Source organism: Trichoderma citrinoviride (genome assembly GCF_003025115.1).
Source record: "Trichoderma citrinoviride strain TUCIM 6016 unplaced genomic scaffold BBK36scaffold_6, whole genome shotgun sequence".
Taxonomy (NCBI): Eukaryota; Fungi; Ascomycota; class Sordariomycetes; order Hypocreales; family Hypocreaceae; genus Trichoderma; species Trichoderma citrinoviride.
The window spans coordinates 527,321-542,297 of record NW_020194714.1 but is presented as its reverse complement, the minus strand read 5'-3'; the positions used below and the strand labels follow the sequence as shown (position 1 = coordinate 542,297).

At 49.4% G+C, this 14,977-nt stretch overlaps 6 protein-coding genes across 6 annotated transcripts; 5 read left to right on the top strand and 1 right to left on the bottom strand.

Annotated features, from left to right (window-relative positions):
* Positions 1-990: 990 nt before the first annotated feature.
* On the top strand, positions 991-1,924 carry BBK36DRAFT_1140589 (NAD(P)-binding protein; the record flags this gene model as incomplete). Its single annotated transcript, XM_024893392.1, has 2 exons — positions 991-1,209; positions 1,304-1,924. The coding sequence occupies 2 exons, from the start codon at positions 991-993 to the stop codon at positions 1,922-1,924; spliced, it is 840 nt and encodes a 279-aa protein (XP_024750140.1).
* A 555-nt stretch (positions 1,925-2,479) lies between these two features.
* Positions 2,480-2,991, top strand: BBK36DRAFT_1198516 (hypothetical protein; the record flags this gene model as incomplete). The annotated part of the gene is made up of 3 exons (XM_024897039.1): positions 2,480-2,567; positions 2,624-2,719; positions 2,810-2,991. The coding sequence occupies 3 exons, from the start codon at positions 2,480-2,482 to the stop codon at positions 2,989-2,991; spliced, it is 366 nt and encodes a 121-aa protein (XP_024750139.1).
* An 819-nt stretch (positions 2,992-3,810) lies between these two features.
* BBK36DRAFT_1116968 (hypothetical protein) lies at positions 3,811-4,257 on the top strand (the record flags this gene model as incomplete). Its single annotated transcript, XM_024890295.1, has 1 exon — positions 3,811-4,257. One exon carries the CDS (start codon positions 3,811-3,813, stop codon positions 4,255-4,257), a length of 447 nt encoding a protein of 148 aa, XP_024750138.1.
* Positions 4,258-7,014: 2,757 nt separating this feature from the next.
* On the bottom strand, positions 7,015-8,208 carry BBK36DRAFT_1116960 (purine and uridine phosphorylase; the record flags this gene model as incomplete). The annotated part of the gene is made up of 1 exon (XM_024890294.1): positions 7,015-8,208. One exon carries the CDS (start codon positions 8,206-8,208, stop codon positions 7,015-7,017), a length of 1,194 nt encoding a protein of 397 aa, XP_024750137.1.
* A 1,164-nt stretch (positions 8,209-9,372) lies between these two features.
* On the top strand, positions 9,373-9,998 carry BBK36DRAFT_19436 (hypothetical protein; the record flags this gene model as incomplete). Its single annotated transcript, XM_024897876.1, has 2 exons — positions 9,373-9,737; positions 9,857-9,998. The coding sequence occupies 2 exons, from the start codon at positions 9,373-9,375 to the stop codon at positions 9,996-9,998; spliced, it is 507 nt and encodes a 168-aa protein (XP_024750136.1).
* Positions 9,999-11,663: 1,665 nt separating this feature from the next.
* BBK36DRAFT_1198507 (hypothetical protein) lies at positions 11,664-14,953 on the top strand (the record flags this gene model as incomplete). The annotated part of the gene is made up of 7 exons (XM_024897038.1): positions 11,664-11,963; positions 12,025-12,153; positions 12,284-12,728; positions 12,781-13,419; positions 13,469-13,580; positions 13,641-13,919; positions 13,975-14,953. 7 exons carry the CDS (start codon positions 11,664-11,666, stop codon positions 14,951-14,953), a joined length of 2,883 nt encoding a protein of 960 aa, XP_024750135.1.
* Positions 14,954-14,977: the final 24 nt, after the last annotated feature.

Genomic DNA, 14,977 nt, shown 5'->3' with positions numbered 1-14,977 from the left:
AAAAAAAAAAAAAAAAAAAAAAAAAAAAAAAAAAAGAAAAACCCCGAATGGAGAACCTGACTTGGGCGGCGCTAGAGGAAATGAATTGTCCTCGGACATGTTTCCCTTTAAGTGTCAAAGTTGTTGGTACATAGACCTTGTGTCGGCAGTTTAATGTCGTAGATGCCTCCGTGCTGTTGTTTAGTGTACCATCATAATTCCGGTCTCCCCGTTGTCCTCAACAGTAGACTGCAGCCGGCTTCTGTGCTGGATTGACCAAGTATCATACCTAGTCTTGCCAGTACTAAATAGTGATAAGTCGAGAGTCAGGGGGCTTTCCCGGCAGGCGATGCAATGCATTCTTCGAGTATCCAATCGGCACCTCGACTCCAGCAATGTCGGAAGTATTTATCTGTAATAGACTGGTTTCTTTTTCCGAAGCCATTTCGATTTGCTTGCTAATAAGCTCGCGGATTGTTACCGTCGGGGTAGTGCCGGCCAATCATACTAGTCCAAGTAAAGCCATTTCCACCCACAAGCTTGCCATGGAGGATCAGTCATCCGGAGACTTCACCTTGGAGGGTTTCACTGACCGAGTTTCTTAATTCCGTGGCAGCGAACGAACGTTCTAGTTTACCTTTGGAAGTTATGGTGGTCTCGATTTGAAATCAGCCGTACACGGTATCTTTGGTGGAAGAAGAGGTCGTTGACGAATGTGGAGCGGTTTGAGGGTGTTGATTGCTCTCCAGTTGAGTTGCGCATCGAGAGTGGGATGATAAATGGATTGAAACTGCTCCTCGGAGGATTAAGCAAGGCGTTTCGCAGTATATCAGTGTTGGGGTCAGTTATGAATGATGGGGGTGGATGGAGGCACTCCCTCAGAGCAATCAAGACATATAAAGACGCCACTCAGTTCCGCCTTGACCTCGTGTTGCAAAAACAACCTTCAACAAATACCTTTTCTCGACAACTTCTCCAACACCATTATATATACAAAGCAAACTAGTCACGATGAGCTTTCCAACAGCTACCGCGACGTATCACCATGAGCCCACCCCGGCAGTCGACCCAACACAGGAGCACCTCTCAGTAGCAGGCAAGACCGTCCTAGTCACCGGCGGTGGAACGACAATTGGAGCAGCCACCGTCGAAGCCTTTGCAAAGGCCAAAGCGGACCACATCTTCCTCATCGGAAGACGTCTGAATCTCCTCAAGGAAGTCGAACAAAGGGTTAGTGTCTACAATACCTACAACTAGAGCCGCCAGGCCTAACATTTTGCAGCTCGCGAAACAATATACAAGCACAAAGTTCCACTCCATACAGACTGACCTGTCGAAAGAAGATCAAGTCAAGGATCTCTTCCGGCAAATCAACAAAGTCAGCTTTCTCGACATTCTAGTAGCCAACGCTGGATACCTGCCGACGCCTGGACCCCTTGCTTCCAGCGAAACGAGCGAGTGGTGGAAAGGATACGAGATCAACGCCCTTGGTACCTATCTTCTAGCAAAGTATTTCCTTAACCAATCCCAGCCGGTGCGAGGAAAGCCCGTCTTCATCGGCGTCAACACCGGCGCGGCTCACATGGGTCCGGCCGCCGGTCCCATGAGCGGCTACGTCTCCTCCAAGCTGGCCACTGCTTCGGTAGTGGAGTTTCTCCAGGCTGAGAATCCGAACATCAAGGCGTTTAACGTGAGTCCTGGAATCGTGAAGAGCGAAATGGCTGACAAGGCCAATTTGATGCCGCCTCAGGATTCTCCGGAGCTCATGGCCAACATGGCGGTTTGGCTGGCGGGTCCCGAATCGGACTTTCTCAGTGGACGTTTTCTTTGGGCGAACTGGGATGTGGAAGAGCTGGTTGCTGCGAAGGACAAGATTGAGGCAAATCCGGGGGCGTTGCATCTCACTTTGGAGGGTTGGTGGAGCAACTTTGCGTCCCTCAAGTGAGTGACTACAAGACAGAAGAGGGTACTGATGCAATCGTTTCAGACCATCCATCCTCAAGTCTTAGCACACAGTGATCTTTTATATAGCCGTTTTCAGTCTATAGCGAATTCGACAATTGAGTCCATTGAACTTCCGACTTGTCCATCATGAGGCCATCGTCTCTTGCAGGCTTTCTAAGGAGGAAACTGATATAAGGTATATCTTAGGAAAGAAGAGAATGTTTTGCTTACTATTTGCTGTCTACCAATAGTCGTCGAAATCACAGTGTCCGGACCGCAATTGTGTACTCACCTACCCTAAGAGCCTACCATACAGCATCAATGTACCACAAGGCTCTCCCTTGCATCGGAAATACAGATACACCATAGGGATATTGATTGGCTCGCGATAATGCAGTTATTGCAACATTAATCCTCTCCCAAAGCCTTTTGAACTTTATCTCCTCGTTTAGGCATCAATCAGTCTCGAACGCAGTTTACAACTTGGATCAGAAATTATTCCCAATCCACCAGCGCCAATCTATCCCAAGAGCATCTTGCGACTATTCCATCTGCAATGGCGCCCATCTTCCTCCACTCTAGCGATAGCCTAGAGGGCTTGATCCATCTATTCAACATCATAATCGAGTGGCTTTCTCAGCCTCGTAAGTCGCAACGGCTTCTTGACCAATGCCTTGCTAACAGAGAACGCGCGAAACAGACATCCTTGCCGTGATCCTAGCCTGGGCGGTTACCTTTACCGCAGTCTGCACCTTGATACTTTGCCTGGGCTTTGGACCGATTGGCATCGGAGCGGGTACGTCGTTACATATCATCCACATAATGCTCCATACACGAACAAGTCATCAGAAGAAATGCGGTGTGCATTCAGCTAATGGACGTCAAGGAACACTTGCTGCTGCATTCCAGTCGTGGGCGTATGGAGCCCTCACCCCCGCCGGCGGAATATTTGCGACATTGACGAGCATGGCGATGCTGGGCACTTATATGCCTGCTGCGTCTATTCTGGCTGCTGTGGTTGCGACGGGAGCGGCCATAGTTGTTTGGGTCTTGGGCGTTGGGCGATGACGGTCCAAGGGCTCAAGAGCTGGTAGGATGAAAGCCACTCCTGTGGGGGATATCTAGCACAATAGTGCAAATGGTTCTTGGGTGGAAGAGAGCAGATCAATTATTTACATCTACCTGCACTGGAGTTGCTGGGCTGAAGTAAAAGGCATGTCAGATCAACAGCAGCACACCCGGTACCCTGTCCTGTACGGAGGTATGCATAATGACAACTTAAAAATAGACAAGCTTGTCTTCTTGTACATAAGCTTGACTGAATAGTCGGAAACTAGGCCGGCGCCGGGGTATTATATCAGGTCTCCGCTGGTTGAGTCCTATCTCGTCCGTTATACCACAAGTCCCGAGCTCGCAAGGAGACTATAATCTGCCCGAACAACTTTGTCATCACAGTGCTGACTGCGTCCTATAACCATTGTACCGCCGGCGGGATAATTGATTCACCGCTTACCTGCATCCAAACGGGCGTAGTTGGGGTCTTTCGGCAGCAAAATCCGGGGGCGGAGCAGGGTAGTGAAGTTATCCCGATGCTAGCAGGGTCCGGGCATGATCTTCGTGGGGACGTCAGCAACCGCACGTCAGTCAATCAACAGACTCAAAAGAGTAATCTTCAGGAGAAATACTCGCAGAGTATTGCCGACACAAGTGGAGGTTTCTTTGACAATGAAGCATTCCGGTATGTGACTGGCGGATAAATCAATGTCTGATGTTACACTGTCCAGAGATAAATACAGACGTCTCTCCCCCCAAGTCCAACAACATCATAATCACCACGATTCTTAACAACAAACAGGTTTCAGCCTTCCTAGAACCTGATATACCAAAATGAAGGCCCCAGCAGCCATCGCGCTGCTCGCCAGCCTCCTCGGCACAACCGCCGCCCAGCAAACCACCTCTCTCGGCTCGGTCACCTTCAACGCCCCCCAATGCGGCGACGGCAAGAACAGTGGTGTCAACGCCGCAGACTGCAACACCGCCATTCCCGAGCTGCTCTCCGCCCACTGTTCGAACGGCGTCTGCAGCATCCCTCCCCCGACTCAGGGCGCCCAGGAGTCTGCTATTTCTGTCCTGGTCGGACACTGCGAGGTCTTTATTGGCGCCTTTGCGAACGGAAACGCGGTTACGTTTGATGAGCAGTCGGTGCAGGACGCTTTCCCTGGTTTCATTTCGGATTGTCTTGCTACTTCTGGGGGCTTTGGCAGTCCGCTGCTGATTTCGACTGATGGAGTTCTTCGGTTGGGCATCTCTAACGGCGAGAGCGGTGGTGGCTAAAATATCCGAAGTCAGAGAACAAGGGAATCACATGTGACGGTGTTCGAGCCATGTGGGAGATGGGGAGACAAGTCAGGATAGCAGACGAAATGCATGAAGGCAGCTTTACAGTCAGATACGGAACTCTGTTTCCACCTCCATCATGAATGCAAGTCTCATGGACTGTGGGAAATTTTGTATAGTGGTCTGCCTACGTATTGAAAGACAAAGGTGTCCATCGCTTCATATCTGGCTAAATTGTCCCCTTATCGCATATCAGGGTCTACCAATTGTTCCTCTCTCATGGTTATGTAACTAGGTAGTAAACCCACCCCGGGCGGGAGCTAGGCTCATCCCGCAGACGACTAACTTTAAGCGTTAGGCGGCTCTTCTTGGACTGTTTGACGTCAATTACAGGCACTACATACACAAAAGGGACGAATAACTGAGACATTGTTTGCGAAAATGCCCGGAAAGCCGATTAAAACACACTGTAAGTTATGCAGCCTCCTCGCACGGTCTGCGTTGCTATAACCAACCACTGAACTTCAGCAGGACCTGCAGAGAGCAGAGCCCGTCTTGTGACATATTCTTCATGTATGTAATCAAAACCGTGCGGGACTGCTGGGCCGTACGAGAGGTGGCCCGCATACGAGCAGAGTTCGGTAAGCCTGGACTGATAGCCTTTCTCATAATCACTGCTGCATCGAGCAAGGCTACATCAGTTGTGGCGTCTTTTCGCTTCGTGCGGTGTCGAAGCTCTGCCACCTCAGATTGCTCTTTCGAGCTTGCCTTACCTTACTCACAGTACTTTTCCAAGGTCCACAGCTCTTTCGTCAGCTTTCATCAAGCTTCGGTATCGTCCCTCAGCACCGCTTGGGCCGAGATCACTCTCCCGCCAGCGTGCGGTATACTAGACGCATCAGCAAATGCTAGCCTATCATTAGACGCTCAATGTATACGAAACCAGGCAACCCAAGGCAACCAGGCCATGTACAAAAACAGCTACAAGAAGTGGGAGTCGCTTGAACAGCTCATACATCCAAAGACCAATCATCAACGATATGCCATGACAACTCATCACATCACCGAGATGCCCCTCGATCGCTCAACTTGCTTTTTAGGCGACCCCCACTCTCGCTCTAGTCATTCCACGGAAAGACAAAAAGAAAGAGGGAAACAGCAAAGCTCGAAGACAAGAGAACAGACAAGGCGCGAGGCACGGCCAATAGTGCCGTATGTTTGGGCATTGGCGCTGATTTGCCTTAATGCCTTTTGTTTGCCTTGTCTTCATTGAGCGTTTTCCGCTCTGGTTTCCCTCTCTTTTTGTCTTGCCACTCTGGTAGCAATTAACGGGTGTCTGGACCTCTTCATGACGAATTGCGAGAACAATAGTCCTTGTGTCGTGCCTTTCCCCTTTGTACCTGCAGGAGATTGTGAGAACATCGCATCCTCAAAAGGCCCATCCAACACCCGAAGCATCATTCAATATTTCCTGATGACAATCGGCTTGTTGAGCACGACCATATCTGATGGTACATAGATAACAGGCGCTAGACACACACTTCTGTTCACGCAGCCATGCACTCCGTGCATCATGTGAGATTGCGTGGCCCTTCATGCTTCCCCCTTGCATGGAGTGTGCAGCTACAAACGAGGCTTCCAAACTAAAGTTGCGTGAAGACTTGACCGAACGCCTGCGGAAACGGACCGCTTCATACATCCATGCCTTCCGTAAGACGGTTGAGAACTTTAAACAAAGTAAACTATAAATACATGTAAGAGGGCTTGTCAAACTTGACCTCTCTCCAGTTACACCAGTGCCTCTTCGTTGATCTATTAAGAAAAAAAAGTTCTGTGATCCCAAAATGTCAGTCTCTAGTATCCCCAGTTTGCTGTACGATACTGCATGTGCAGACCTCATGATATGCATTGGCTAACATTTCTACATTCGTCAGCAAACCATACGACAACAAAATGCAATCGCCAACGAGCATCAGGAGAAACCGTGACTCACGACGCCCCCGCCAAACTTCGAATGCTCTGCTCCGGCAGAACTCATCCACGGCCAATAATCGTAGGATCGCAATACTCAACGCCATTCCTGGTTCGAGCATGCTCCCAGAGAACATCCGCGATTGGGCCACGCAAGGTGTGTCCGAAAGAGCTGCTGTCACAGGGAATACTGCTCGCACCGGTGCCTACCAGTCCAACATGGCGGCTGCAGAAGGAGCTACGGTGGCTGACAACGAAGCGTCGGATAAGGGGACTAGACAAAGGAATAAGGCTTGCATTTTGATGTGAAGTAAGGTATTCTTTTGATACGGAAATATGCCTTGTTCTTACCGATGGAGACGTTTATTAGAAGTCTGACTTGCATTTGGGGAGATCGATAGGGGTAAATGAAACTTGTTCCAATTTTGCTATGATGCCACTTTCCCTCTTCATGAAGTCCGCGACTGTGACGGGAGAGAGTCTACTCAATGTCTCCTCATAACCCTCGCGCTACCAAGAAAGAAGACCTTTCTTCTTGCGGTCTGTGAACGAGATCTCTGAAGCCTTTCCCCTCTTTGGTCGTAATTCTTCGAACAATCCTGTAATTGGAGGACCTTCGATGTTTTGAGACCTCTCTTCTTCCAGCTCTTCGTCTTCGTTTGATGCAGCTGGAGCAGTTTACTAATCTGGAAAGGGTCGATGGATGAGATCAAGTTGAGTTGTTCGCTTTCCCCCACGCATTTATTCCCTTTTATACGCCCATATGCACTTTCACGTGCGTTGTTAATCACGTTCGTCTGTTGGGCCCCGTAGCTCGTATGGTTCTCTTCGATGACTGCAGCACGTGTCAGTCAAACCATCCGTCTGTACACATGAACAATGTCTGACTCTACCTTGTGTAAACATCATCAGCTCCCTTCTATCTGTCCAAGCAAGTTGCTCTACGATTGCCCTCGTGGCGCAAGCAGCCGTTGCAGAAGCAAATGCCTGCCATCGCTTATTCTTGTGGGAATCTCCATAATCAAATGCTCCTTTTATCACGATACTGGGAAGTTCTTCCCATATCCCAGCCGCCTCCATCTCAAAGGCAATCACGTCCTCTTCAAACGCAAGGGTGTCTCGGTCCTGGCCAGACCTCATCACGGTATCACCGGAGCCGTAAGTGCCGAACCATATTGCTGGATTTTGATGCGAGATGTCCCCCTTTTGACACAATAACAATTTTTCTTCAAGCCGTTTCCGGTAGACCGAATGATGGCTTTGACAATTCAGTTCTTCGCAGGATGCGCGCAGCGCATTTTTGCACACGGCATCAGGTGATTGGTTGCAGATGATGCAGTCCGTGGCTCGGTGCTTATGAAGGTAATTGGCTTCAAAAAGTCTGTCCTCACGGATACCAGGATACTGATACTTGACACCATAGCCAAGCCTGGAAGTGCTTTCCTGCATGTTCAACAATAAACTTGCTGTCCTTCCCGTGAGCTTATCCTTCATCGTGGACACTTGTAGCGCAGCTAAGATGTTTTCGATTTCTTTGTGTGGCTTGCCCAGACTGCTCTTGACGCCATCTTTTCGTACAAATCCGCCTGGATGCTTGCTGCCCAAGTCGTATTGAACTACACCGGTGCTGATGATGACATCCCCAAGTAATATATCGGTGTGCTTGCTTCGAGGAGCCGCCGCGCAGCCCCCCACCAAAGCGGCCAGACGCAGTCGAGGGAAGCTTGCGCGAAGGCTAGATGCCGCATTGGCTGCAGAGACCTTGCCAATGCGCGATAGCAGCAGCAGGACGACGTTGTGTTTGCCAATGCGGCCGGTACGGTAGTTGTTGGCATCTCCATCTACTTTGCCGTAAACGTTTTCTTCTTCGTCCCAGAATTCGTCGACGACAAGGCATAGTGCTTCGAATTCGACTTCGAGGGCGCATATGAAGGCAATCTCGAAATCTTCACGCTGTGACGGCCGTGGAAAGACCATGGTCAATGGCTTTTTCGATTAGACGCTGCGGCAGTAGATGGAATCGGCCGTCGTCTAGGCGTCTCGCTGGTGTAAGGCAATAAATATGTTGAGAGGAAAAGAATTCATTGAGTATTCAACTCTCATCGTGACCTTGAAAATCTAATCGAGATATCAGAAATCGGATTCAACAACATCGCATGTCCCTCAGCCCAATTCACGCACCGGGTATGCTTACATGGAAATGTACGTTGTCCTTGCATTCTTATTACATCCACGACTCAGGAAGACCAAAGCAATGGCCGACACGCGCTTCGCTGGTGCATTGATCCCTTTCAAGTACTGATGCTTCGATCACAACAGCCGACTGCGGCGAGTGAACCATTCCTCAATTTTTCACCGGTCAGACATGTGTTTCTGCTGTACTACAACTACGGAGACTTTTTGAAACCTGCCGGAACAAACCACTTCCGTACAGCTTGAGTTTATACAGTTTGGCAGGAGAAGGCTGAGATTATAAAGGATGCCATGCGATACCGTACTTGGAGAGGCTCTTTGTGCACTTTACTCAATTCTCCTACAGAGCCATACATACCCGATGTATCGAAGTCAATGATGATCTAGCACAGCAATTTCAGACGGAATTTATCACGATATACCTTTCCCAAAGACATGATATCCGGTCATAAGGTACGCACAGCTGCGGCCGCATGAAACAACCCTCCCTGCGCACCCCAGCCACGTCAACCGACGGCATACCGAAACCAAGCACAAGCAATATTCGGCCTGCATCGTGGCCCCAATTGCGTGAGAGACGATCCACCAGATGTCGTGGAAGATGGCCATTCGTTGTGTTTCTTGACACCGTTGATTGGACCAACTCGGAGTATGCTACTGCGGCTTCTTCCCGAAATGTCCAGGCAGGAATGGCACCTCAGCCTGCATGCAATGCGGCTCTGCGTAAGGCATTTATGGATCATTGATGCGGCTGAGCGACGTTTTCCCAACGATATACTGGAGCCGAACAAAAGTGCTCTGTAAGGGATACCTCCTATCCGCCTTAGGCACTCAGGCATTCATGAGTGTAACGTACAGCAGCATATCAAGAAAAAATGGGGGAAGAAAGGGAGCTTTGACAGCTCATCTTGCATGCGACAGAGAGCGAGGTCGCTAGTTGGGGGCGAGATGGCTTCCGGAAATTCGGCGCAAAGTGCTGCTCACCAGCAAAACATCTCCATTCAATTTTCCTTCTATCAAAGGACGGTCTACGAGACCTCCACGCATCCACCGAAGCCCTGCGGCTCAAAGAAAGAAGATGCCGGCCTACGGATCAGGGCCCACGAGCAAATCATCCAACGCGAAGCAGGACGAATGGCGAGATATACCACAAGGTGTCTTGAAAGCATCATCCACGGCCGTCTCCCTATCAACACCGAGCTCTTGGATCTCGACTATATTCTCCTTATCGGAAAGCAACTACTGGAAACTTGGGAGCAGAGGAAGAGAGCGAATGAGCTCATTGCTCCCCGGCAAATGGTAAAAACGCAACTGTATGTTGACAGGTTGACAAAGCTCCTCCTCTGGCTGGAAGCCATCGTCAAACTCGCCTTGGGCATCTAGCCACACGAAGCACTTGTATAGTCCAGCGGCTGCTTACATCTTTGTGTAGGTTGCCAGGGAAAAGGCCCTCCCACCAGAAAGGCCAAACGATCGACATCGTGCTTACATGCTTTAGAATCTTCAGCGCAGATATCCCTCCAAAGACGAGCCCCCAAGGCTTCGATTCCCTCCCTGATGTGCAAATGTCCTGAATATCCTTCGAACTGGCCTACAAAGAGCTTCCGAACGCCCCACGACACAGAAGCTTCCCATACACGGTCGGATTCCTATTAGGCGAGAAAAAGACTCCCGCGGTTCTGGCAGGCCAAACATTTGGAAGCCATGTCATTTCACGATCAACAATGCATGGCCCTTTCATCAATCTGCAAACACTACGCATCTAGCTCATCGTCAGCATCTGGGCCCTCTCACTCATCCGCCATGATCCCCAGCTTCATCTCCACAGGCCGGAAGTAAAGCATCCAAGCCTTTTGTATTGATGCATTCTCCTTCTTCTCTTTCCTCTTCTCCGTTGAGCCAAATCTTTTCCTTTTTCTTTACCAGCGGCGCTTCTATTTTCCTTGATTTGATCTTTCAACGCCAACCTGGCTTACCATGAACTCGCTTTTATCGTGGCTGTTTAAAGGTTTGTGTTGCCTGTCCATCAAGGCATCACATCCTTTCAACCTGCATGACGTATCGGGCTAATCATTCGGCGTTAGTTACAATCACTCATTCACAGAACCAATTGTTTTCTTCTTTCGTACAGGATAGACTAGAATTTGATCGACTGGACAAGCCCGCAAGGCGTTGGCATGGGCGGATGCATACGTGCTCCATGGCTGTAGCAGGGAAACAGATAGACTAGAGCTTACATAGACAACGGTGATACAGGTGCATGGGGTAGGGCATAAGGAGGTAAATCTTTTAGTTTTGCATATTGATTCAGCGCCTAGTAATATTATTTCGAGCCACTTTCTCACTGGCGCTGGTATTATAGACGACATGGTAACAATGCTCGCTTGGTGCGCCATATGTGAGAGTAGCAAGCATTGGATTCTCCCAAACAAGTGAGGATGAGGAGAGGCGCATGAATAAATGCCTAGAGTCTGATCTATTAGGATCCTAATAGGAATGCTACCGGCTCACCGAACACAAGGTCCAAGAATCTGGGTGTGTGCGTCTTGTCACAGCCATCATGAACGCGCGTCAGGCTCATTAGCGAGAAGTAGTATGAGCATCAAGTAGGAGCATCATGTATGAGTATCAATTTCGAACGTTACCACCCAGCCTCCGGCAGGCTGCCACTAAGGCGCAAACGAGGAACTGACAGTCGCAAGGCGCAAGCGAATATATTTATACCCACCGAGGTAACAAATCAGTCTCGGCAATCCAATGTCGAAGTGATACTATTGGATAATCTGTTTTTGGAGCCATCGTTGGATTTACTTGGCTATTATGCCTGTTAAATAAAGCATTTGTGCGTACCTTAAGGAAGGCAAGGGACAGGGGACGAATCTGTACTGCTATAGCACACTAACACCAGCAGTTCTCTGCACAGTCGCGAAGCTCCATTGTCAGTGTCTCTTTTATTGTGGCGAAAACGTTCACATGGTGCGTGCAATGGGTACAGGTAATGAGAGCGGTAGGCTGTAATTCCATCCAATCGATCAAGAATGAGGCAAGAGACCTGCATACGATCGTTGCCGTATAGATGTAAGGCAGCCATGTGCACATTCCCAGCGGCTGCCCAGCTGCTGCGCCTCCAACCTCACCGAGATTCGCGCCCAACGTTGGTCGGGAATATATATTTCGTTTCCAGCAACTCTTAGCCCAGTCTACGGCGCTCTATTTTGATGGCATCGCTGAATTGAGCCATGGATGGTGCAGCAATTGACTCGAAAGCGCTGTCTGACATCGTGGACAAGTTCCTAAAGGGAGTCACAAAGCCCTATGAGAAGGAATTATTCCAGTCAACGACGAATGAAGATGTGCTCGAATACATCAACTCCATCCAGTCAATCCGGGAGTCTACTAGAAATATGATCAATATGAAGCGAATAAAGCCATTTCTCACCGGCATGGAGCATTTCGAAAAGGTCCTGACAGCTCTCGAATTTGAGCACGTCGCAAAGATCATGGCTTGTGTTTGGGGCCCGCTTCGATTTCTCCTCGAGGTATGCTTTAAGTAAGGGCTTACTGATGTTCTAAGCAGCTTTGCTGACGTCGGTCGAACAGGTCACAAATCTGACGGACAAGGAGATTGACAACCTACTGGATGTATATGAGAAGATTGGGAACAAGCTGCCACTGTTGCACGAGTATGTACGCCTGTTCATCGCGATACCGGAGACTGCGGCGTCTTTGGTGCAAATCTACCAGGACGTCATGACCTTCCATCAGCTTGCATATGGACTTTTCTCTCTGCGACCGGCTTGTAAGCCCGATCCCTAGAAGAGCAACATGACGAAGGCTGACACCTGCTATAGTATTTCAGAAGATCTATAAACCCACATGGAAAGCCTTGAACGCCACTACCGATCATCTGTTGGGCGCTCTCGAAAGACACCAAAATTTTATACAAAGCAGCGGATCTCGTGTTCAGAATTCTGGCGCAGAATTAGATCTGCACCCCGATTTGCTGACACAAGACGGTGAACGTGTGAAGGCTGATTTGTCCGATTACCTCCATGGTGTGAAGAAATATCGAGAAGATTATGAAGAGAGCGAGGAAAAGAGGAAAACAAAAGCGAAAAGGGGCGTTTTGGCGTGGATATCAGCCTCAAAGAAGACAGATTCTCTTCACAAGAAGTTCCAAGATACCCGAATCTGCCCCGATACTGGCCGCTGGCTGTTTAAGAGATACAGCGAAGTCAGCGACTGGATGAAGGAGGATCAGCCACCCGAATCCGCTATCTGGCTTCAGGGAACCAGAGGCTTTGGTAAGGATCACCCTCTTCAGTGAGTTGATCATGATCTAATAACAATCTCCAGGCAAAACAATTCTCGCGTCGTTATTAGTCGATGAGTTGGACGAACTGCGGAAGAAGAAGAAGTACATAATTCCCTCAGAGAGCAGGATATACTACTTCTATTGCCAAGAAGAAGACTCCGAGCACCGCACCTATCTGGACATTCTCCGAGGCATTCTCCATCAAATGGTCGATTCGAATGATGATCTTCTACCTCTTTGCGTGGAAAAAGCCGAGTCGAGCGGAAATCCAAGTTTGGCGGACACGGAAACTGCCCAATCTCTCATCGAGGCCTTCATCGAGTACAACACTAGGCAATATGTCATCATTGACGGCCTAGATGAGTGTGACACCGCTGAAGCGCGCAAAGCGGCGACCTTCTTCATGGGACAAGTCACAAAATGCGACAATGACATCAAGCAAGGTCACCTGAGGCTGCTGTTTATGAGCCAGCCCATTCCAGAGCTCGCTAGGGCAAAGGTTATGCCAGAGGACGATGCCTGTGTGCAGCTCAAGGCGACAGACAATGCGGAAGATATCAAGTCTTACGTGAGGAAGCGGATTGAGGAGTTTTCGGAGGTTCGCGCGACACGAAGCGGGTTCAATCTCCTGGAAAGCGACAAAGACCAGATTGAGAGCAGCATCTGTCGTCGAAGCGAAGGTGAGTCTTGAGCATAAGGATGTCGAATCTGGTTAACGAGGTGTTGAAGAAATGTTTCTCTATGCTCATCTGGCCATTGAGTATCTCTTACAGCAACCAACCAAGGAGAAGCTCAGAGAGAAGATGAAGGAGGAGATGGCTCCCAAGGAGCTCAAGCAAATGTAAGTTCGCCTTCTACTCCCCGGCTGTATACGACACGGAGGTACTAATGTTTGGTGCAGATATGAGAAGCTTCTAGGCATAGTCAAGGCCGAGCTGTTAAACCTGACAGATGGCGAAGATCACTGGGACATGGCCAAACAGCTTCTAGGCTGGCTTGTCTGCGCAAAACGTCCTCTCAAATGGCATGAGATGCAGTCTATTCTGTCATACGTCCCTGATCAACAAAAGGTAGACTTTGACAACAAAATGCTTCGACAAGATGCCAGCAAGTATCTCGGATCGCTGGTTCATGTTCTCGAGGGCGGGCATATTCGAATTGTTCATTCCACAGCGAGGAGGTAAGAAAAGGAGGAGCTCTGTATAGGTAGTGGCATTGAAGCTGACAGAACTTAGCTACATCATCCAGAATCAGTACATCAATGCGCAAGCGGTTTATTGCGAGCTTGCAGTACGCTGTCTGAGATACTTGTGTTTGATCAGCGATTCAAAAGCTTACGCCGAGGACGAACGTAAAGAAAAAGTGAAGCTCGGCTGGTTCTCATTCCAGGACTATGCTTGTTCTCAATGGCACAGCCACGTCAGCACCGTGATTGAACTGTGCGGCGATATCTTTCACGATCCGAGCCAGAATTATGGAATCAAGTTTGGTTCTGCGTTGCAAGACTTCATGAACCAACATGCCGCTGATCTCGCAAAGGAGCGTCATCGAGACTTTGCGATACAGATGCCTCCTGAGTTGACCAGATTTTCGGGGCTCTTCTTCTATGACAATCTTTGCAATTTGTGGAATCACATATATACTCATCAAAAAGGCGAGTGGGAGATCAGAAACACCGTTGGGATCACTCGCATCGATGAAGCCCTGGCTGAGAACCGGAACGTCCTGGAAACCTTCACACCCGACATGGAGGCCTACAATCACGACACCATAGAAGATTACTACGGCCCGAATCTCTTCAAGTGCAAGCGCCTCTTGTGCAAGTTCTTCCACGTCGGCTACGACAAGAAGGAGGAACGCGAAGCCCATAACAGCCGCCACGACAGGCCCTATCAATGCCCCCTTCACTGCAACGCCGCCCCCATCGGATTTCCAACGAGGAGGGATAAAGAGCGGCATGTGCGCTTCTATCATCCCGACTTGACCGATGGTCCGTCCGTGTTCGAAGCGATGCGTCCAAGGAACGGGTCGAGGTCTTTTAAATGCAGTTTATGCGACAGAGAGTTTACACGTAAGATTACGCAGCTTGGGCATGAGAGAAGTCACTTTGGGGAGAGGCCATACAAGTGCTCGACTTGTGACAGGGCGTTTGCAAGGTTGAACGATTGCAATCGGCACCAGAGGCAGGTTCACGCACACAGGGGAGTGCGGTAGGGTTAGTACGCCTGTAGTTCCTTG